Source organism: Brachycentrus maculatus, unplaced genomic scaffold (assembly GCF_059751285.1).
Source record: "Brachycentrus maculatus isolate JH-2025_06_01 unplaced genomic scaffold, ASM5975128v1 h1tg000410l, whole genome shotgun sequence".
Classification (NCBI taxonomy): Eukaryota; Metazoa; Arthropoda; class Insecta; order Trichoptera; family Brachycentridae; genus Brachycentrus; species Brachycentrus maculatus.
This window is the reverse complement of record NW_028281159.1, coordinates 103,028-125,440: the sequence shown is the minus strand read 5'-3', so window position 1 is coordinate 125,440 and position 22,413 is coordinate 103,028. Positions and strand designations below refer to the sequence as shown.

The window sequence follows — 22,413 nt, the reverse complement described above, 5'->3', positions numbered from 1 at the left end:
TGCTGTTATCCTATTCGCATTTGCAAATATACTCTCTAAGTCTTTCTCTCATCATCCATTCGCCCCACATGTCTGAACCACCTCAAACAACCTTTCATAATCTTTTCAAACATCCCAAACTCAGCCTTACATTCCTCTATGATATCTTTATTTTTAATTCTGCCATGCATCACTTTCCACACTTTCTTCCAATAGGATGGCATCAACACTTTGATGTAAACTGCATTTTAACACATTGTTTGCGGGCGGTTTCTTCATCAACTCTGACCCTAATTAGTATTATAATTAGACTCGTATACTAAACGCAAGAAATTAAATTAAAATTTCGCATATCTCACGCCACCAAAAGTAAGCAAATAGGACACTTATAAGTGTCTCCCGATCTCTACTAACATTATATTAAAAGGCGCTTTAAGCATTTTTCACAAACAATGTGTTAACTTCAATTATATAATGTTAGTGAGACATGCATAATTTTCAATTATGTAATAGTAAATATACATATATATAATATTCTCAATATTATTAATATTTAAAGCATTTACTTTGTGGTTAGTCATTTTTACTTATTTATTTTTTTACAAAAATGTTAATAAAATTAGTATATAACCACTCACCGAGATTTTTACGTCTATCGGTTTCGAGACGTACCCGTCTCTTCGTCAGGATAATCACTAACACAGCATGCAAACAATACTACCCTTCACCACCATAGCACCATTTACACACTCAAAACTACACAAAATGTCTACCACATGCGATTTTTGGTCGACCCGAAGACCAACATGCACTTTAGTTTTCAATACAGACATGCGTTACGAGCCGAGGTTAAACGTGCATTAATGCACTAATGCGTAGACGTAAAAATCTCGGTGAGTGGTTATATAATTATTTTATTAACATTTTTGTTAAAAACTAAATAAGTATACATATTTCGCTCACTCCTTTCAAGAACGTCATAAATCAAAAATCGTCAATTTTCATTTGTGCATGTTTTCGGAATGCCCTAAAAATGTACTATATCCCAGCAAAAGCGGCATATTTTTAACTTAATAATTACCGGCTACAGGGCAGAATGTGCTGTTTTTGCATTTTGATGAAAAGGTATTGTTTAATTATTTTTTAAAATATACTAAATATTTTTCAAATGCAGAAAAAACCTTCAGGTTTTACCTAAAAAGATCTGTTGCACAGTAAAAAGTTCAATAAGTGGCTTGATGTTTATTTTGAATACATTGTGATTTCTTTTTAAACTTTAAAAACGTTCTCCTGAAAAATCAAGTTTTTTGATTTATGACGTTCTTGAAAGGAGTGAGCGATATGTATGATGATATCCCTTGTGATAATTTTTGATGAATTAACAAGGATTTAAGATTAGATTACCATAGACTATAGATAATACAACAAAATGCTTACTTCATGGCTTCATAATCAATATCGGAATGGTCTTCATTAGGCCTGACACAACAGTACGGCTTTATAGATTCAGGTACGTAGTCTTCCACCCATTCTTCGTACGGCTCAATGGTATCCCAAAGAATTAATCCTATGAAAAAAAAAAAATTGAATTCTTATAGCATGGTAAAAGTCTGTTAACCACTTACTTCTCAATTTTTTTTCACATTAAAAGAACAAAAAACATTTTTTAGAAAAAATAACAGGACATTATTTTTTGTCTGTTTTTGTAGCAACATGTTATTTACAACATTTTGAGTGTGTCCAAATACTTGTTCACAAATCTGGATTATCTTATAAATTACAGGAGTTTTTTTCATATTATTTTTTGACATACTAATAAAAGAATTTCTGCTCAATAAAAAGCTTATTTCATCTTACCAATATATGTCTTTAGTTATTCAAGAATAATGTTTCAAAATTGGTTCAAGAATTTGAGTAGTGTGCTTGTCAATAATGGGTAGATTTGTGAATTTTACACGTGTGTAAAGTGATCACTTAAACCAGCCTATGACGGTCGTCAGCCTCGTAAATGCCCAGACTTCCATATTCTTCTTCATCTTTGATGAGATGTCAAAAAAGAATATGAACATGTTATTTCTTTCAATCTAATAAATGTGGTATTTCTACAAGGAGAAAGCAAGGCAATAAGATTACTTCGCCCTAGATTAATGTGTAAACGATCATACGCGTGAAATACTAGATATGTTAAACTTCCTTAATCTATATCAGCATAATTCTATTCAAAATCATCAAATTCGCATCCTTGATTTAGTAATTTCTAACCAAACAAATATTTCCATTGTAAAATCTAATGATACGCTATTTCCTGTGGATGATCATCCTCCTTTATATATCAATATATTACATATTGCATTCCACGTAGCTTGCCCAAACTAGAAGCAAACTCTCCTAAATTAAAAAAAAGGGTATTTTGATGCTATAAATCTCCATTTGACTAATTATTGATTGGTTATTTCTTTGCGACGTTAATATCGAACAATCGATAGATAAACCTCATTCCATATTCTATGAAACAAAAAATTCTCATGTCCCAACCTTCACACCCTACAGCAAAAAGAGTATCCAACTTGGTTTACTAAAGACCTAATACAATTAATCAGTCGAAAGAAATTACTACATAAAACACTCGAAAGAAAGCTTAACAGCTACTGAACCGCCACAGGCAAGCGCTGTGGCGTAGTTGGGTAGACGCTCGACTGCGAAACTGGCGTCGCGGGTTCGATTCCTGCCAATTGCAAAATGAATTCAAGAAAGATTTATTTTCAATTGGTCTGGGTGTTTGTGATGTGTTTTTCACATTTACCTTGCCTATCCTTACTATCCTACCTGCAGACAAGCATCTAAAATAGAAGCTTTGCATGTTATTCCTTAAAAAAAAAAAACTATATCAATATTTTTGTGTATTACTGAATATAAACGAATTGTTCTTTATTGTTTTTATATTCCATTGTAAAAGGCCCTTGTGCCGTATAAATATATAAAAATGAAATAAATAAATAAAGATGATGAGGTGGCTGAATACCTCTAGCTATGACCCTGAGCAGCAGCAGGTCGGGGCGCACGTGGTTGAGCAGGTAGTGGGTGGGAGGCGGGCGGAGCCACCGCGCCACCTCGGCGTTGCCGCTGCGCAGGTACAGCATGCCGAGGGCGAGCGTGGCTCCGGGGGCCGTCACGTCCACATTCACAGTGGGCCCCTCGCGGATCTGGAACGACGCCAGCTTGTACTTCTCCTTCTGCGAACCTGGAACCGGAGATCTCAGGAGATTAGAATGCTAAAGCTTATGTTTGTCCTTATATGATAGCTCTACAATAAAGACCTTTTACAACATTTTGAGTGTGTCCAAATACTTGTTCTCAAAATGTTGTAAATAAATTATCTGGTCAAATTATAAGCTTAAATGATAAAAATAAAATTATATTTTCTGGCGTTTCTCATGTGTGTGAAAATAATCCAGGATTCGGACCTCACATACTAATAAAAGAGTTTCTGCTCTTTAAAAGCTTCTTTTCATCTCACCAATAGATGTCTCTAGTGAAGTTCTAGTGATTCAAGAACAATGTTTCAAAATTGGTTCATATATATAGAACTTCCAAGAATTTGAGTAGTGTGGTTGTCAATAATGGGTAGAATTGGTGAAAGTCACATGTGTGTAAAGTGATCACTTAAACCAGCCTATCACGGTCGTCAGCCCCGTAAATGCCCAGACTTCCATATTCTTCTTCATCTTTGATAAGATGTCAAAAAATAATATAAAAGACCTTTTACATCTGGGATCTTGACACAAATATTTCGACCAGTAAATAGTAAAAAAGTATTTAACAAATATTCCTAACTATAAACATGACATATTAGTGAGATACTGTTATTCTTTTACTGCATACGACAAATGTGTTTGGCCCTTAACACGTGTTTCAACATTATTATAAGTACTATTATGAAATGTTTTTGTTTATATAATTATTTTTTTCAACGAGTCAAGTGACAATGGATAATCCGCTTTCTAATTAATCTGGCCCCGGAAAATCGGAAGTGTACTGTACCTCATAAAATATTATGGTAAAATCAGTTTGAGCTATTTTCTCACCAGGGTGGCCTATTTTTTCGCTTTAATGGGTTATTTTTTTTCTTAAAAATGGAAAGTTTAACACTGGTTTATATACCATTGTTATTTTTACGTTTTTCAATGTATTTTTTGTAGTAGGCGTCAAGTGAAGTATATCGCTCATTCCTTTCAAGAACGTCATAAATCAAAAAACATGATTTTTCAGGAAAACATTTTTAAAATTTTAAAAATATAACACAATGTATTAAAAATAAATATCAAGCCACTTATTAAACATTTTATTGTGCAACAGATCTTTTTAGGTAAAATCTGAAGATTTTTTCTCCATTTATAAAACATTTAGTATATTTAAGAAAATAATAAAACAATACCTTTTCTTCAAAATGCAAAAACAACACTTTCTGCCCTGTTCCGGGTAAATATTGAGTTAAAAATATGCCGCTTTTGTTGGGATATAGTACATTTTCTGGGCATTCCGAAAACATGTACAACTGAAAATTGTCGATTTTTGATATATGACGTTCTTGGAAGCAGTGAGCGATATGTTAAAATAAACAATATTATTCAATGTCGTTTTGTATATTGAACATCATCCATTTTGAACCGGTGAAGCAGTTACCTGTTAGTGGTTTCTTGGTCCCCCCGAGCATGTAGTGGGTTAGTGACGGAGCGAGGTGCTGAGGAGCCGAAGCGTGTGCTCCCAAAACTACTAGTCCCAGAGCCAGTCCCGCAGCCAAGGCGTACCCCTCTCTTTCCGAGGAATTCTCCATTTCCGGACCAGGAGGCCGACCTGCAAATTGTAACATGAATATTGATTTATTTATAGATTTGGCGTTTAATTTGTAGAACTTTGTAGAACATTTTAATATCTGTATTAAATATTAAATCAAACACTGATTTTTTGAGTCAACTAAGTTGTATTTTATTGTAAAAAATAAACACATCCCAGGTTCGATTCCCAGGGGGGAGGTGAAAATAAATATTATTTATTTTCTTCCTCTTCAAACCCTTATCCGCATCCCAATAGTGCATAGGGCACTACATCATATAAACACTGTGTTGTCTTGACCGTTAACACAAGAAGGAAAGGTATCAGCCCTCCGCTTCAGGTTAATACATATTGAATAAATATAAGAGTGAAAAAATCACATATTTATTTGATCCCCCCTGAGAAACAAACCCAGGGCATCCAGAAAGGCAGCCGAGTGTGCTGACCATTACGCTATGGAGGCGGACAAAATTCATCAATCTTTATAAAATTAATTAATTTTATAAAGATATTTTTAAATGTACCACAAAAGTATCTGCGGAAAACATTCAAGAATTTTTTTTTTATCTATGTTAAGATGTCAAAAAGGCACTTATTTCACATTTTGTATTAGAAATATGTATGTAACATTCTCCTTATCATTCATTGTTCACTTTGTGTAACACCACTTAATAGAAAATGTACATTAATGCAAAGTAAAAGAATCAATGTGAATCTTGACTGACCTATTTCACTCAGCAGGACCTGCGTGATATGAGTATGGGCGGTCTTCTGGTACAATAACCCAACCCCGAGCAATGCGGCTACTTGTATATTTTGAGGTATGTCCAATTCGATGGAAGTCGGAGGTAAAAGTGCTTCAACGTGTATACCCATCAGTTTCGTAATTGCTACGTCCATCGTACCTACAAAAATGGCAGAACACAAGATGTAGTGACAATTGTACAATCCGAGTGCTGAAACTACTTCATCACGCAGGGTGTCTCAAAATCAGCTTGAATTTGAATACAGCACATAATTAATTGGAAATGTAAAGATGTTTTTAATTCAACATAGAATTTGCATATAGAGGTTACACAGAATCATGACGTTCGACAAATGCCCTCCTATTTGAATTCAAGATGGGAGCCGGTTTTGAGACATACAGTAGAACCCCGAAAATCCTAAATAATTGGTGCTGTGACCTGTTCGGATTTGGAAAATGTTCAGATTAGCCGAGAAATTTGTAATATGTACAGTAATACACTTTACACTACAGTTGTTACATGGCCGCCCACTGCCACCTAATATTCGACATACGCTCCGCAGATGAATCTATGTAAAGTCATTAGAGACTTTCGAGCTACCAGTCCCTCGTACTTGAATACCAATACAGGTACAGTACTGTTTACTTTATTTACTTTTCAATCATTTTGAAACAAAATTAGGTTAAATATAATAATTTTATGTAATAATAAATGAAGACTCTAAGAAGCATATCAGGCAAGAGTCTTCGAGAATAAGAAACGCCAGGATTAGGGAAATATGCGAGATCAAAGATGTCGTTAGTTGGAGAAGGCAAAAAGGAGACAATGATATTATTTTTTATTATGTAATTGGAGATAATCCAGATTTTGTGAACAAGTATTTGGACACACTCAAAATGTTGTAGAGACAATGATATGCGAATGGAACCATCCAGACTCCCCCACATCGCACTGTACGGACCACCAAAGAGATGGATTAGTAGCTGGGAATCGACATCGCAGGAGGCTAATCCCTCTTAAAAACAGGCCACAAGGCCGACACCAAGAAGAAGAAGAATTTTATGTGTTTTTAAAATGTTTTCCTACAAAAAAAATTCTTCAAAATCTTGTTCAGATGATCCGGGATTTCGGATTTCCGGGGTTCCGCTGTGGTTATTATAAAGCTTTTCTTATGCACACCTCTGTATGTTGCAGCAATGCCGAGTAGCAACCCCACACTGGTCATCTCGTGGCACTTCACAAGGTACTCGTACACATTCATGAACGCCATATCCTTCAAATGGCCATTCAAACCAAGGGCCATGAGGAATCCGGCATGCTCAGTCGGTAAATCTTGGGCATTTCCTACCTATAATAAATATACAAGGTGATAAATAAAATTTTAATTGAAATAATTAACATAATCCATATTATTTTTTGACATCTCATCAAAGATGAAGAAGAATATGGAAGTCTGGGCATTTACGGGGCTGACGACCGTCATAGGCTGGTTTAAGTGATCACTTTACACACGTGTAACATTCACCAATTCTACCCATTATTAACAACCACACTACTCAAATTCTTGGAAGTTCTATATATATGAACCAATTTAGAAACCTTGTTCATGAATCACTAAAACTTCACTAGAGACATCTATTGGTGAGATGTAAAGAAGCTTTTTACTAAGCAGAAACTTTTATATTAGTATGTGAGATCCGAATCCTGGATTATAATCACACACATGAGAAACGCCAGAAAATACCATTTTCATTTTTATTATTAATCTTATAATTTGATCATCTTTTCTTCATCTTTGATGAGATGTCAAAAAATAATATGAAAATAACTCCTGTAATTGGAGATAATCCAGTATTTGGACACACTCAAAATGTTGTAAACATAATCCATATTTTATTTATTGTTTCCGCATTAACTTTGTGGTAAGACATGTTACAATGGTTAAATTTTATATTTTAGTTATTATTCAGACTTGACGATGGTTTAGCTTCCGAAACTAGTAGTCTTTAATAAAACTCAAGTGGTGTAAAAACAAGTGTCTCCTTAATCATTGTAACATAATCCATATATTGACAGGCGTCGTGGCGTAGTCGGGTAGACGCTCGACTCCGAAACTGCCATTGGGGATTTGATTCCCGCCAATTGCAAAAAAAATTCAAGAAAGATTTATGTTTTTATAATTGGTATGGGTGTTTGTGATGTATTTTTCACATTTGACTTCCTCATCTTGCTATCCTACCTGCAGACAAGCCTCTAAAAGTAGAGGCGTTGCGGGTTATTCCAATAAAAATAAAATATATTTTATTCATTAATTACTCACACCCCTACTCTATATGTGTTAACTTTTAGCCGCCTAGTGGTCCTTTAAGGGACTGCGAATTTGCGTTATTTAATGCTCACCGGTCCCATACAGGACCGGTGATTGTGATGCATTTTGCTATTGGATTACACTGATTTATGACAATAGTATTCAAAATATGAATATTACGTAAATAATGTCTTTGAGATACCGATCCGTCATTTTATTTTTGGTTCCCATAAATATTTTAGTCATTACTACTACTACTACCATCACGCCGTTTCTCCGCAGGGGTAGGCAGAGAGGATGGAACGCCACACTCTTCTGTCCTGACATACACTCCTCGCCTCTTTCACATCCATACATCTAGTCATACATGCCCTCCGATTACGCAGATTTTTGACACCGCCAGATTTTAGGTTCTGATTGATCTGGTCTTTTTCGGTCGTCCTTGTTCTGTTTTGCCTCTCACATTCGCCACATATATATTTTATTTTGATAATGATTTTTGTTTTACCTAAATAGGACTAATTTTAGAGACACAATTATTTTTATAACAGCTACTCGTAGCTAGCAAATCGCTATTTCGCAAAAATGCTTGGGCAGGGCGCTTAAGGGGACCCTTATTGCACACGGCGCATGAGCGTCTAAAGGTTAATACCGGATGTCATTAATTAAATCGATAAGTCGTTTGATTGCTAATTTAAAAGTTACCTTTGGTTTGTTGTACACGACCCAAGCCGAGTCGATGGTGGAATTGCCCATCGGCACCAGTTTCAGGCCCGCAGCCACTCCGTTATGGAAGAGGGGCCACTGCGACACGGTGGGGGACACTTCGATGTGCGACAGATCGATCACGGCGTTGCGGGGCGGGGCGCGGCCCGTGAGGCACAGCTTGGGGATGTGCAGCGGCTCGGTGATCACACAGGGGGTGCAGCGTAGGGTCACCATTCCTCTAAAGAAAGCAGTCGTATTATCAGAAAACCGCAATAATTTATGAATGAAGAGAACTGTGAACATGTTTGACCTTTTCCCACGGAACTAAAATGGCTTCACTTCAAAAAGCGCATAAATCTTCAATCTCTCACGCTACTTTATAATATTCTTCACAACCCAATGCACCTAAATATGCACCTCTCAGATCATGGTCTATCACTTCGTTATTCCCAACACTTTCCATTCATCGCCATAACACATCATTCTTCAGTAATTCCTTCCCTGTCCAAGCGGCCAGACTATGGAATGAATTACCTCTCCTTGTAAAAAATGCACCTTCTCTAATAACATTCAAGAAACGTCTGAGACAATACTATTTATACTAGAATCGTAACTGTCTATCAAACCTCCTCCCTTAGTTTTTCCCTCTACCTCCTTCCCTAAACTCCCTCTTTCCTTTGCCCTCCTTGTTATCATCTTTTGTATTTTATGTTTTTTTTAAATGTTAATTGTAATTTATGTTTTTTTCAATATTCAAGTACTATCTACCCTCTGATTGCAAACGGCTATATATGGTATCAAACGTTTTAATCAATATCACTAGTCTGTTTTTGGTTGGTGGGAAGATATTGCTTTTTAGCAGTAAGTCCGCTAATGTACTTTTTTATTTTCTGTACATGAAGTTTAAATAAAAATAAATAAATAAACTGTAATGAATTAATGAAGAAAACAGATTTTTTCCACAATCAAAACAGTAATTTATAAAAAAAATTAAACAGATTTTTGTATTTATGATTTTGGGTAATTTTATTTCTGATTTGGGCCAAATATTTATAATTATTTCGAATTATCAAAAGTTTTGCATGAAAAATCATTAAGGTGGGGACTGACCGGAGTCATTTCGTCGTAACATAAGACGTTACGATGCGAGCATTCGTACAGTCAGTACAGTGTTCCGAGTGCTCCATCCGATGTCGGATGCTCGCCGCGAACGTTACGTTACGACGTAATGTGTCGGTCAGTCCCCACCTTTAGAAGAATCGAAAATGAATTATGATGAAGTTCGAATTAGTTGTTCAAAAGTGCCCTTTAGGCAGTAATTTACAAAAATGGCACTTTATAAATTATCCAAAAATTATTACTATTATTACTATCAATGAGCTTTCACTGTAATATTTAAGCACTGAACTCTTTTGAGGTAGAATTTTACAAAAACGGCACCATATAAATCATCCAATTTTCTTAAAAATTATTACTATCAATGAGTTTTTACTATATGTTTAAGCACTGGGCTCCCTTGAGGTAGTATTTTATGAAAATGGCGCTGTGTGAAATATCCAATAATTATAATTATTATTAATATGTATGAGCTTTTACTGTTGTTTTATATGCCCACTTATTTCAAACTGCTTTATAAGGTACAAACCATCGACCAACGTCACTCTCTGTTTGTGGTTTGAAGATATTCCTCAATAGCAATAAGCCCGTCAATATACATTTAATTGAATAAAGCAGAAATAAGGCAGAATTTTGAATAAATAAACATGGCTATAATTTTTCATGTGTAAATATTTGTTATACCTGCCAACAGAGAGTGCCATCGTTCTGTTGCAAAGAGCCAGAAGGTGTCTCTCTTGCTCTTCAATGAAGTCATGATCCGATACTTCCGGGCGCTGTGTGAGAGAGATAGAGACAGGAATAGACGACTGCAACATGTTGCACAGTTCAGCCACTCTGAAATCAAAATGAGAGTAAGAGTAGAATGAGAGTAAGAGTAGAAATGAGAGTAGTAGTAGAGTATCTGTGGAACGAGCTGTAGTCATTCCCTTGGTCATTGGATGGACTAAAGAAGCTAACACATTCTGCTCTCAATGAATGCGGAAGTTAGACCTCCCAGTGTGACATGAGCCACAAAATAGTCCAATTTTTTGTATTGAAATCTGTTTCACCGCATTCCCAGATCTGATACAGAAGCATCTAGACTTCCTGAAAGACCTTCTCTTGCAAATTATTTTTTTTTTTGGTTTATGACCAAAGTTGCTAAATTTATAGAAAACGTATGGCGATTTTACTGTGAATTTACATTTCAAAGCTTCCAATATCCCTGTCACTGCAAATCTAAATAAATACAAGTTTGTAAAACCACCACTAAATTTTCAAGAAGTGCCCCAGTACAGGCAGTGAAAGGGATTAGTAGTTAGTTAAGTTTGTCTGCTAGATCCGATCCCGACCCGAAGTTGGCCGGTACACAGACGCCTCCACAACCCCAACCAGCACAGCAGACAGATACGAAACAGTGCAGACAAAATAGTCCAACTAGATAATGTTTGACCACCTTCACATATACCATTGTAACAATTAACAAGAATAATAACTAACCTGTGGTCATCCGGAAATCGCAGCCTCATAAGTTTAGTATCAATCATTTCTAGCCCAGTCCTTTCAACATCATTAGTCTTCGTGCCAATAATCATGTTCTCAGGATCAGCGTCTTTATGTTGGGTGAAGAGATTTTCCTTCATGACGTCATCTATTTTAAAACATTAAAAAATATATATTTAACCTGCCCGGGAGTATGGACGTAAATGAACGTCGGTGCGAATTTTCCTTAAAGGAGTATCGACGCTAATGAACGTCGAAATCTGTCTGTCATAACTGTAACTAACGTATGATGTAACTTGTATAGCAATGACATCTGTGGATATTTGTGTGTAATTTTGTCATAATTCAAAAATATTTCGAAGAGATGTTTTTGTTTTATTTTTTTTAATAATTTTTAACATAATTTCTACATCGATTTAATGAAGAAGAAAAAAATTCATGTAAAAAGAACTCACTCTCCAGAGAAAGTCGGACATCAATTTTTGTACTCCCGCAAAGGTTAACTTTTTGAGAAATATGAGAATCAAATCTTACAATAATCTAATAAACTTTTATTACAGAATAGTAAATTAAAAACTTGATTGTTATAAATTCACTATTCCGTATCATTTTCAATCACCGTACGGTTAAAAAAAGGCAAAACGTATAGGAAGTTATTGACCAAAAATTAATTTAGTTTTAAGTGATAAAAATCACTATTTCTTAAAATCTATTGTGATACGTGTTTCGATGCATTCTGTTTTTAATTTTTGTTTTACTTGGTAAATATGTACCACTATTTCTTAAAAGACGGTGTTTAAAAAATGCATCAAAATACTTTAAAGATGGAGACTGACCGGAGCATTTGGTCGTAACGTAACACGTTACGATGCGAGCATTCAGGCAGTCAGTACAGCGAGCCGAGCGCTCCATCCATAGTTTCGGATGCTCAGTGATGCTCGCCGCAAGCGATGTTACGATGAAATGCTCCAGTCAGTCTCCACCTTAAGAAATATTGGTATTTACCAAGAAAACGTAAATTAAAAATGCATTTTCTTTTAATTTTAGCACTGGGCATTCTCACTTTATAAATCATACCTTTAAGCAGTGGCGTGCACAGATACTTAATAAGGGTAGTAAATAGAGGTAGGTAGTAAGGTAAGCTGGTACCACTTACTAGGTAAGCGGTAGAGGTATCACTGGTTGCGTTTTTATATGTTACGCACCGCGTGCCTATCCTAACTTACCCAAATTAGGATAGACACTGCTTTTCTGCCTAAATTGAATGCACGCCCCTGCCTTTAATTAAAAACGGCGTGTTCAAAAAAAATTTTGAACAAATACAAACCATGGGATTGTTTTTCACTCTCGGTGCTGGAGTACTTAGCCCGCAGAGCGAGGTCCTCTCTCATAATGAGGGAGTACGCTTTATCCGGCCAATCAACGGGAGGATTCGTTTTGCAGCGAGATATTGTATTCATTATGTACAGGTTGATGGCCGGCGGAAAGGTTTGTAGATCTCTCAATGTGTAACCTGTAAAACCATCCAACGACAGGTAGTCAGCCTTGTATATACCATACCATATTTTATACCATACCCTTTTTTTAAATCTCTGAATGTTTTTAATAGTTATTATAACATAAATGTGGAATTGTTTATTTGGCTTTATTTTTATTAACGTAACTATTTTTGGTAATGTAATGTAATGTATATTATTGTTAATGTAACTATTGTTTATTATATACTTTTTTTATATGTAAAGCTGTACAATTCCCGAACAAATAAAAAAAAATAAAAAAATATGTCTAGGTCCCCATATTCTTCTCCATCAATGATGACATTAAAAAAATCAACTATATCAAATGTTACCTGGGTATTAAATCACCTGAAGTGGAGTACTTCATCACGATGATTTCATATAATTAGGGCGTTTGTGCACTACACGGAATTTTACCTTCCGGCACGTCAGTTAGCGTTTTAAAACGATGATTGGCTTGGATTGGCTTGTGCTTTTGTCCATCTTTCTTCGGATCGGTGCGTGAACACGTTGCGCGTAAATTCGATCATGCTAAACTGTCGTAGCCCCTTTCATTTTTCAAAACCGGACTGCCGGACGGTGACATTCCGGGTAGTGCACAAACGCCCTTAGTGATCAAGAAAACACTTTTCAAAACAATACGGTGCAATTTTATGCTTTTCAATGATAATAAAATTAATTTACATATGGAAATACCTTGCATGCAAATCATCAGAAAGAAAAGAAAAAAATTACATGTTGAAATACCATTCATGCATATCATTAAAATGAAAAGAAATAAATAAATTTACATGTTGAAACACCTTTCATGCAAATCATCTTCAAACCCTTATCCGCACCCGATGGTGCATAGGGCACTGCATCATATAAATACAGTGTTATCTTAAACTTTTAACACATTAAGGAAAGTTATTCAGCCCTCCACTTCAGGCACCAGTCCAGGGTAATATTGAATAAATATTTGAGTGAAAAATCACTTGTATTTATATGACCCGCCCCCCCCCCTGGGAATCGAAGCTGGGACCTCCAGTACCGTAGCCGAGCGTGCTGACCATCAGAAAGAAAAGAAACAAATAAATGTTGAAATACCTTTCATGCATATCATGAGGACAACAGCTTGTTCTATATTGGTCAAGTCTGTGAATGTAGATGCATCCTTGACTCTCGGAGTACTGCTGGCATTCACGCAGTCCCTTGCAGACAGTATCGCCTGAACTGGGCCAGGAATCCCGTTGGCAATTAGACCAGTCACCTACAATAATAAATCAGATTAATAATGATATAATAATGCTCTTCAATATCATTTCTTAAATATTTTTCGTGGCACACTTTGCGGCACATTTTATAAACTTTATAAAATAAAACAACTTTGTTTTAACCACTTTTTATTGGTACACTTTATCCAACCGGTTTCGACAAGATACTTGTCATCATCAGGGTTTATGTACTTAATCCTAAAACATTGAAATACTTATAGTTAATTACCCTTTCTTTCAAAAACTTCCATGCACTCCGTACACCATATGAAAATATGATTTAAAAAACATGTTTTAAAAATATGATTTAAAAAATGGGAAAAAACTGCTAAATGTTGTTTTTACTGTATAAACTCTTTAAAATCATCCTTATTTGCCATCTGAAATATGTCCAAAAGGTTTAAAGTTAAACTTAACACATCGCTGTCGGGCAGTTTTTCCATAAACCTCGACCCTAATTATACTCAGTCAGTCTGCCACCCAATCCTGAGTATACTAATCACAAGTAACCGCAAATCCAATTTCCATCTGTTCAATGTTTTTTTGGCATCTCTCGTGCTTTGCCAAAAAGTAAGCAAATAGAATGCTTATAAGAGAGTCTCCCGCTCTCTACTAACAGAATTTAAAAGGTACGTTTAAGACTTTCCCCCTAACAATGTGATAAAGTACAAAGTAATTTTTCAATACATATTATAGGTGTCTCAACTTGAAACGAAGTATCTATACTTTTTACATGAAAGAAGATGAAAGTCTGAGCATCCCAGGGCATATGGTATGTATGACCTGGCATTTGGCTGGCTTATGTTCAATATATTTCTCAAATTCTCAACTGAGGGCACTACCGTCATCTTCCACATCAATCCAATTACAATTAACATCCAAAAGGATTATAACAACAGAATAAATATCCATCTATTACAAAAATAATGCAATATGGATGTTCAATGATGGGCAGAATGTTGAATGTTACTCAAATGTATAATGTAATCACTTAAGTCAACCAAATGCTAGGTTGTAAGCCCTTTGATTCTCAGACTTTCAACTTCTGTCATATAAAAACGATGGATGCTTTGTCTTAAGTGGAGATACCTATAATATGTATATACATATTGATATATTATTGCATAGTAGGGTGAATAATCCAGTGTCATAGAATAATTACCGTAGGACGGGGCTACTTGAACTTTGATGTGTTACTTGAGTCCAGTACAAAAAAAAATGAAATCTGTATTTGGTCTACAATAATGAACGTATCGACATGATTCATTGTTTCCCTGACAGGTGACACTTATTGTCACGATACCTCGATCGATACCACAATCTAATTTAAAAAAAAATTGTACTGGGCTCAAGTAACACATCAAAGTTCATGTAGCCCTGTTCTACGGTAATAAAGTTATTTTTCCTTGTAAAAAGTTATTATCTTTAATGATTACTAAGTATTCTTACCTCGATAACATCTCTACAAGTCGTGTTGACGTTGTTCAAATAAGGGAAATTTGAGTGATTTTCACCTCCTTTCATAAGATGAAACAGATGGTTGAAAATACTGGGCGGTTCCATGCTAAAATAAGCCGGCTGATTTAATTTCTTTGCGTCATGTTCGTTGATTTGCGACGTACTAATTTCCACATTCAAGGGACAAACGGCAGGAAAATCTTTCCAATAGTGAACAACATAATTGTTTAGCTTTAGATCGACGCATATCTGATATAGTAACTGAGCCAAAGACTCCAAATTATCATGCAACAAGACGTTCATCTTTAATTCCTCGTATAGCAAATGAAATGCGTACAAGATCGGCAACATGTACGGAAAAAGGAGAGAGTTGGTATTGAAATTCCTAGATTGTGCATTTTGGATGTGATTGTAATCTTCGGGATGTGAAGTATCCATTTCGTTTGGTGTTTTACACGTCATTTTACCGAGACTGCTTAGTTTGCAAGATCGTAAAGATTGCCTGTCAGATTTTTTAAAGTTCAGCAGGTTTGCGAGGGAGCTTCCGATGGAGATATGATGGTCGGATTTCAATAGATATTCCCAGTCTTCTTGGCTGCCATCGCTGGACGTTCGCTGCTTCTTTGAGGCTACTTCTGATGACCCGTTATCCGATTGTTTTGTGAGGGGAAGCTTACAAGTGTCGTAGCCCAAGAGATTTAAAATGAGAGACACAAACATGGACCACTCCAGCTTAGGGCACAAATCCTGAGTGCCGGGAGCATTTCTGATGCCGTACCATTTGGCGACCACCTAAAACAACACACAAATATGTTTATATCATTCATTGATTTGGCATTAACTTTGTGGTATGTGATTTAAATATAGAAATAAATCACTTGTATAAGACTACTTTATTCAGTTCATGAATGTAAACACGGCTAATTTTGAGAACTACAGATGTTCCCATCAACAGGTGAAAACACAAACTCTATACACAGTTAGTATTATCACTTGATAAGAACATCTGGAGTTCTTGAAACTAGTTGCGCTTACATTCATAAACTTAACACGTTAAATGCCATTTGGGGTACTGGTGACCTCGCCTGTGTTGGACCGCAGTGCCATGGGGGGCACCAGTGATCTCAACCAAGAGCTATATTCAAAATGCTTAAACTATGGAACCCATCATCAAATCAAAAAATTAAATAAATTAAATACATTATATTATTAAAATACGTAAATTACCGAGACATTTTTTTTTTGTTCATTTTAAAATTTACAAATTTTAGTATTGGCGTTTTACAAGTCAAAAAAGTACTCTTATACAAGTGTTCTTTTTTATATTTAAATTATAAATATATTAATTACGAAATAAATTTGCTAAATTAAAATACGTAAGTACCGTAAATATTTTACCTGCATCACGATATCTTTCTGAAGTACTTGCTTTAGAGCATTGATACATTTGAGTATGAGCGAGTTAGTTGTCAATTCGGGTAATGTTATCCTGTAAAACACTCCTTTGCCATATTCTAATGTTACTTTATTACCGACAGGATCTCGTAAGCATTGGAGGCCTGAAATATAAGTCATTGTATTAGAGGTTTAACGGTTTGTATTATTTAAATTAGAATTTTAAAACCAACTCATTGTATCGCAATTACCTCCATTATCTGTTTTACTTTCCAAAGAATGCATTCCATAATGGCGAGGTACGGGGGATAACTGATGTAAAGCCAAATCGTCCAAAATGGGTACATCGCGAGCATGACTCGATGGTAATAAACTGCTCCTCTTTGGAAATGATGTGTCAAACACATTACTCTGGTTATAAGGAGACGTTATTAATCCGGCTAAAACGCCTCCGATGTGAACCTTCCCAATCATACATGTACCGGAATATAAAATAATATTTCCGGATAGATCTATCACAGCTATTGAGTTAAGAGTGGGCAACATGACGGCATCTCTCGCCGGTATAGAATTGACTACTCCGACGATTAAATGCTTTTTCAAATCGTCTCCGATGTTGGAATGCGGTCTTTCGAGGCGCGCTATTTGCAACTGACTGTTGGAACCGCAAGAAACCAGGTAACACAGGTAGTGCTGGTTAGTATGATCTGTGTGAAGAAAGGTCTTGGTAGCCGCTGACCACATACTAGCGTTGTCACGTCGATTTCCATGACACTCCGTCCAAACGTGTTCGAAGCAGAGATCGGGATACAGCGGTTGAGTAGGGGGCGAAGGTCGAGAATTCGGCGCAAGCATCGAACTATTAGACGCTTGTCCGATTGACGTATGAGGCGACAACCCTAATTGGTTAAAAATTCCCGCCATCGGGCTGTCGGTACGAGAATGGCTCGGTGATCCCGTATTACTCCCGGGCTTAGATGTGAACGGACTTCCCACCCCATCCAACCAACTCGCTGTTGTGTTGCGTCTAGAATTACCCCGCACATTATTCTGGGCAGTAGTATTAAATATGGATGCACTCGTTCCCATGTTCAGAAATCCGGATGGATTTAATACACTCGAAGTTTTGTTCCAGTCCTTACAGACCGAATGGCATTCGTCACTCGTTGTCTTTCGTAAAGTGTATAAGCTGTGGAGCCCGGTTTTACTAGAGAAAACGAGGGCGACACTCGGGTTCACGCTTACAAACACTATCTGCATGAACCCGTCGTTGTAATACTGGAGTCCAAACTGAGACGTTTTGATCAACGCCGGAGCCATTTCGTCTAAAGGATGCGAGAGCGAGAAGCACGTAGGCAACTGGACATCCGTTTCCCCGAATGTGGTAGAAGATCCGCCAAAATTGTCATGAGACATGGTATGCATGTTTAACCTGATTCCGGAACCTAGACTGGATCTATTGCCAATATTTTTGACTCCGGACAGATCATTACGCGTCCTGTTAGTCAGAATATTATGAATATAAGAGGATTCGGCGGAAGGAGCCGCATCTTTTTCCAGCAAAATTCCATATTTCGTACTCCAAATCTTTTTAATTTGGAACTGCAAACTGGTAATAAAGTCTTCTCCCTTTTCAGTGAATACTCTCAGACTGTGGTGGTCAACTACGCAAATGCTGGGGATCGGGTTAAGACTTTCATCTTCAAAGTTATCTTTGATTTTAATGTCGGATTTAGTTTCTGCAATTAGGTTAGTGAGAGCATCGTACATGAGTCTATCATTAACAGTGTTGTGAAAATCACAAAAGAGAGCGTGCTTGATATTGGTTTCGCATGTGAAACACGTCACAGTCATGCGTGATTCTGGGTCGTAATATTTGGAATCCGGATTGGAAACTTGTCCTAAAAATACAAAAATACAATAAATAAGGAATGTTAATCAATTGCAGGCATTGGACACAAAGGTTACATCTAAATCAACCGTAATTCAAATCATAACAGAATGTCAGAATATATTGATACCGATCAATACCACCAAATATATGATAGTGTGTTCAAAAATAACCACCATCTTGGGAAAAACTAAGTTAAAATATTTTCAAACATTACATTTAAAAATTATACAAATAAACAAAAAAAAGTGGTTAAAAACAAAGAAAATGCTATTGAGTTTATTCATTTTATCAAAGTTTATAAAATGTGCTACAGTCATTCTCATTCATTCAAACCCTTATCGCACCCGATGGGGTACTGCATCATATAAACGCAGTGTTATCTTGATAGTTAACACATGAAGGAAAGGTGATCAGCTCTCCAATTCAGGTACCAGTCAAGGGTAATATTGAATAAATAAAAGAGTGAGAAAATCACTTATATTCATTTGACCCCCACCGGTTCGAAATCGAACCCGGGACCTCCAGTATGGTAGCCGAGCATGCTGACCTTCGGTGGTGATCACACTACAAAGGCTACAAAGTATTGAACAAATAACTTTTTTTTAAATATGTATATCAACAGCCAAAAAAAACACATTTCCAAGAAATTTTTATAAATATAATCACAAAATCACGGCGATAATATGTAAGTGTTACACTTGATAACGAAATGTATGAGTTTATTACCATATAACCTATCCTAACCCTTATTCGCACCCCAATGGTGCATAGGGCACTGCATCATATAAACGCAGTGTTATCTTAATCGTAAACCCATGAAGGAAAGGTGATAAGCCCTCAGCTTCAGGTACCAGTCCAGGGTAATATTGAATAAATATAGGAGTGAAAATATCACTTATATTTATTTCATCCCCCCTGGGAATCGAACCCGGGACCTCCAGAACGGTAACCGAGCGGGCTGACCATTATACTTCGGAGTTGGACATATACCCTTGCAAACTTTTTTTTGCAATCACAACTCTTACATTCTGTCAGTACTATTCAATTTAATACAATATATATATTTTTTTAAATACCTCTCGACCAAATAGCAGTTTTTCCTTTAACATACAATTCTTCTTCATAACAGCAATCAATTTTAGGGTCAGAAGATGCGAGTCTATCATCAGGCGACGGAAGGGGACTGGCGGTAGTACTTTTGGAAGAATTAATGCAACTGAAGCTGGAGCCAAGGCGTGTGGAGCTCGGCAGCGGACTATCATTATTCCGCCTCTTGCCGCTGTTGGACAATTCAGTCTTGATGGAGAGATTAAAGTCATGCTTCAGCTTCAAGCTCGGGTTATCGGTTTCAGGAGCTCTAGATTGTCTCTTGATAGGCTGTGATGATGCTGCAGAATCGTTGATATCTGAAATTATTACAAAAAATTCAATATTTCTGCAAAATTTTCTGTCCCTTTCAACCAACCCTTGTTAACTGATCGAGACATATAAATATGTCAAACGTAAACAATATCCACTCCATAGTGAAATGGTCAGCACGCTTGGCTAGTACTTCTGGAGGTCTCGGGTTGGATTCCCAGGGGGGGGGTCAAATAAATAAAAGTGATTTTTTCACTCCAAAATTTATTCAATATTACCCTGGCCTGGTGCCTGAAGCAAAAGGCTGATCACCTTTACTTCATGTGTTTACGATCAAGATAACACTGCGTTTATATGATGCAGTGCCCTATGAACTATTGGGGTGCAGATAAGGATTTGAATGAAATTAATGAATGAAAGAATATCGTGACGGGTAGGACATATGAAGACGTACTTGAAATATGTTGCGTTCCGAATGGGCGGGACCTATATCTATACATGTCATCTATACATGTCTCGATATGAATTATTTTTTGTTTGTTTGTAATTTTGTATTTTCCTTTATGATTTATATATATAAATAAACGATAAAAATATATATTTCATTGTCTTTTCATTTATTTTAAGCATAAATAATATATCGCTCACTCTTTTCAAGAACGTCATAAATCAAAAAACTTGATTTTTCAGGAGAACGTTTTTAAAGTTTAAAAATAGAATACAATGTATTAAAAATAAATATCAAGCCACTTACTGAACTTTTTACTGTGCAACAGATCTTTTTAAGTAAAAACTGAAGGTTTTTTCTTCATTTGAAAAATATTTAGTTTATTTGAAAAAATAATTAAACAATACCTTTTTTACAAAATGCAAAAACAACACTTTCTGCCCTGTAGCGGGTAAATATTAAGTTAAAAATATGACTCTTTTGCTGGGATATAGCACATTTACTAAGCATTCCGAAAACATGCACAACTGAAAATTGACGATTTTTTATTTATGACGTTCTTGAAAGGAGTGAGCGATATATGAAATTAATGTAATTAATGTAATAACATATATGAAATTAAAGTAATGACAGGCCCTAGAGATAAAAATAATTTGAACTATTTTGCATAATTAAAAAATGAACTCCCCGGTTAACAGGTTAAGGCGAGATAATCGATATTCCGCAATATAATTTTCTTTAAACCCAGTTAAGATTTAATGTAATTGAATTATTTGCTTAAAATACCATTTTCCCATTGAAAAAATAAGTTTTCTTGGAAAACGGTTTTGAAAAGATAAGGATTTTTGAAAGGTAAGGGATTTTGTTCCCAAATATTTATATAATTGTGTTGGAATTGTTTGGTATTGCAAAGTCATTTTGGTATCTCGAATGGTATGATTAACTTTTTTTAGATTCAAGTATTTTTCAAGAATCACGTTTTTTTTAATGGTTTTTTTTAAATGGTTTCTACTTTTGGGACTTGGAATGTTGAAAATGTTGCATTTATAATACTAAAAAATATATATTTATTATTTTTTTTAAGGAATATTACCTTCATTTGGCGTCTTGGAGTTGGTGAATATTTGCCTCACGCACCACCACTCATTTCTATCTACTTCTTTGTCTTTTGGTAGATAGCCCGACGAGTCGCTCCTGTCAGTGATGGCCACATTCTTCAATTTGTGAAGTAGAGACGTTTCACAAGGATATGAATTGGTTGTTGCTGATTTTAGTACGGATCCTGGATGCTTTGAGATTGCTCGTCGACCATGCGGAACAAACTCCTGAAATACACAAACGAAATTAAGAAACATCTTACCTGACACTATCATATAACCTGTCGGCGAATCGAGGATTGAATTTAAAAACTTTTTCCTAAGTTCTTACCAACGGTTCCGAAGCAGCAATCATTTTGATATTTTCCTCATCCAGATTTGCTGATTGATTTTTCTGTAAAGCGAAATAACGCAATAATCACAACACCATAACCCGAATGTTGACAATCCGACACCGGCTCACTTTTCAAATCGTTAGGAGTACGTTCATAAATGTAATAAAATGATCACTGATATTTGACACAACACAATATTCGCAGCGGAAATGTCAGTTTAGTTTAATGCTGGTCACTCACGACGAGGAAAATAGTAGATTTTGTTACATTTTCTCTGGTTTTGTAACGTTCAAGTACGAAATTTGGAAAGACGAAAGATTTCACTGCCAACCTGGCGATATGACGCGAAATCGAATACCTACAGCGCCATCATTAGTATATAAATCTTTGTATATAAGCAAGCTTCGTTCGAGTCTGGCCGGGCGGCCGTTATGAATTCATTGCACAAACTAATTTATATAATTCATTGTAAACAATAA

General features: G+C 35.9%; 1 protein-coding gene across 1 annotated transcript in view; it reads right to left on the bottom strand.

The window, feature by feature from the left end:
- LOC148302786 (anaphase-promoting complex subunit 1-like) overlaps positions 1 to 22,085 on the bottom strand; it is a 28,051-nt gene extending 5,966 nt beyond the window's left edge. The window contains exons 1-16 of the mRNA XM_088271020.1: positions 21,931 to 22,085; positions 21,596 to 21,827; positions 19,772 to 20,101; positions 17,053 to 18,702; positions 16,805 to 16,965; positions 15,398 to 16,198; positions 13,782 to 13,944; positions 12,503 to 12,688; positions 11,173 to 11,323; positions 10,375 to 10,527; positions 8,572 to 8,812; positions 6,738 to 6,906; positions 5,538 to 5,717; positions 4,663 to 4,833; positions 3,002 to 3,220; positions 1,417 to 1,546 (exon numbers count right to left, since the gene is read on the bottom strand). Of these exons, the coding sequence (XP_088127146.1) occupies positions 1,417 to 1,546; positions 3,002 to 3,220; positions 4,663 to 4,833; positions 5,538 to 5,717; positions 6,738 to 6,906; positions 8,572 to 8,812; positions 10,375 to 10,527; positions 11,173 to 11,323; positions 12,503 to 12,688; positions 13,782 to 13,944; positions 15,398 to 16,198; positions 16,805 to 16,965; positions 17,053 to 18,702; positions 19,772 to 20,101; positions 21,596 to 21,827; positions 21,931 to 21,954 (4,961 nt within the window). The 5' untranslated portion in view covers positions 21,955 to 22,085. The remainder of the gene's footprint in view (positions 1 to 1,416; positions 1,547 to 3,001; positions 3,221 to 4,662; positions 4,834 to 5,537; positions 5,718 to 6,737; positions 6,907 to 8,571; positions 8,813 to 10,374; positions 10,528 to 11,172; positions 11,324 to 12,502; positions 12,689 to 13,781; positions 13,945 to 15,397; positions 16,199 to 16,804; positions 16,966 to 17,052; positions 18,703 to 19,771; positions 20,102 to 21,595; positions 21,828 to 21,930) is intronic.
- Between the last annotated feature and the right edge of the window lie 328 nt (positions 22,086 to 22,413).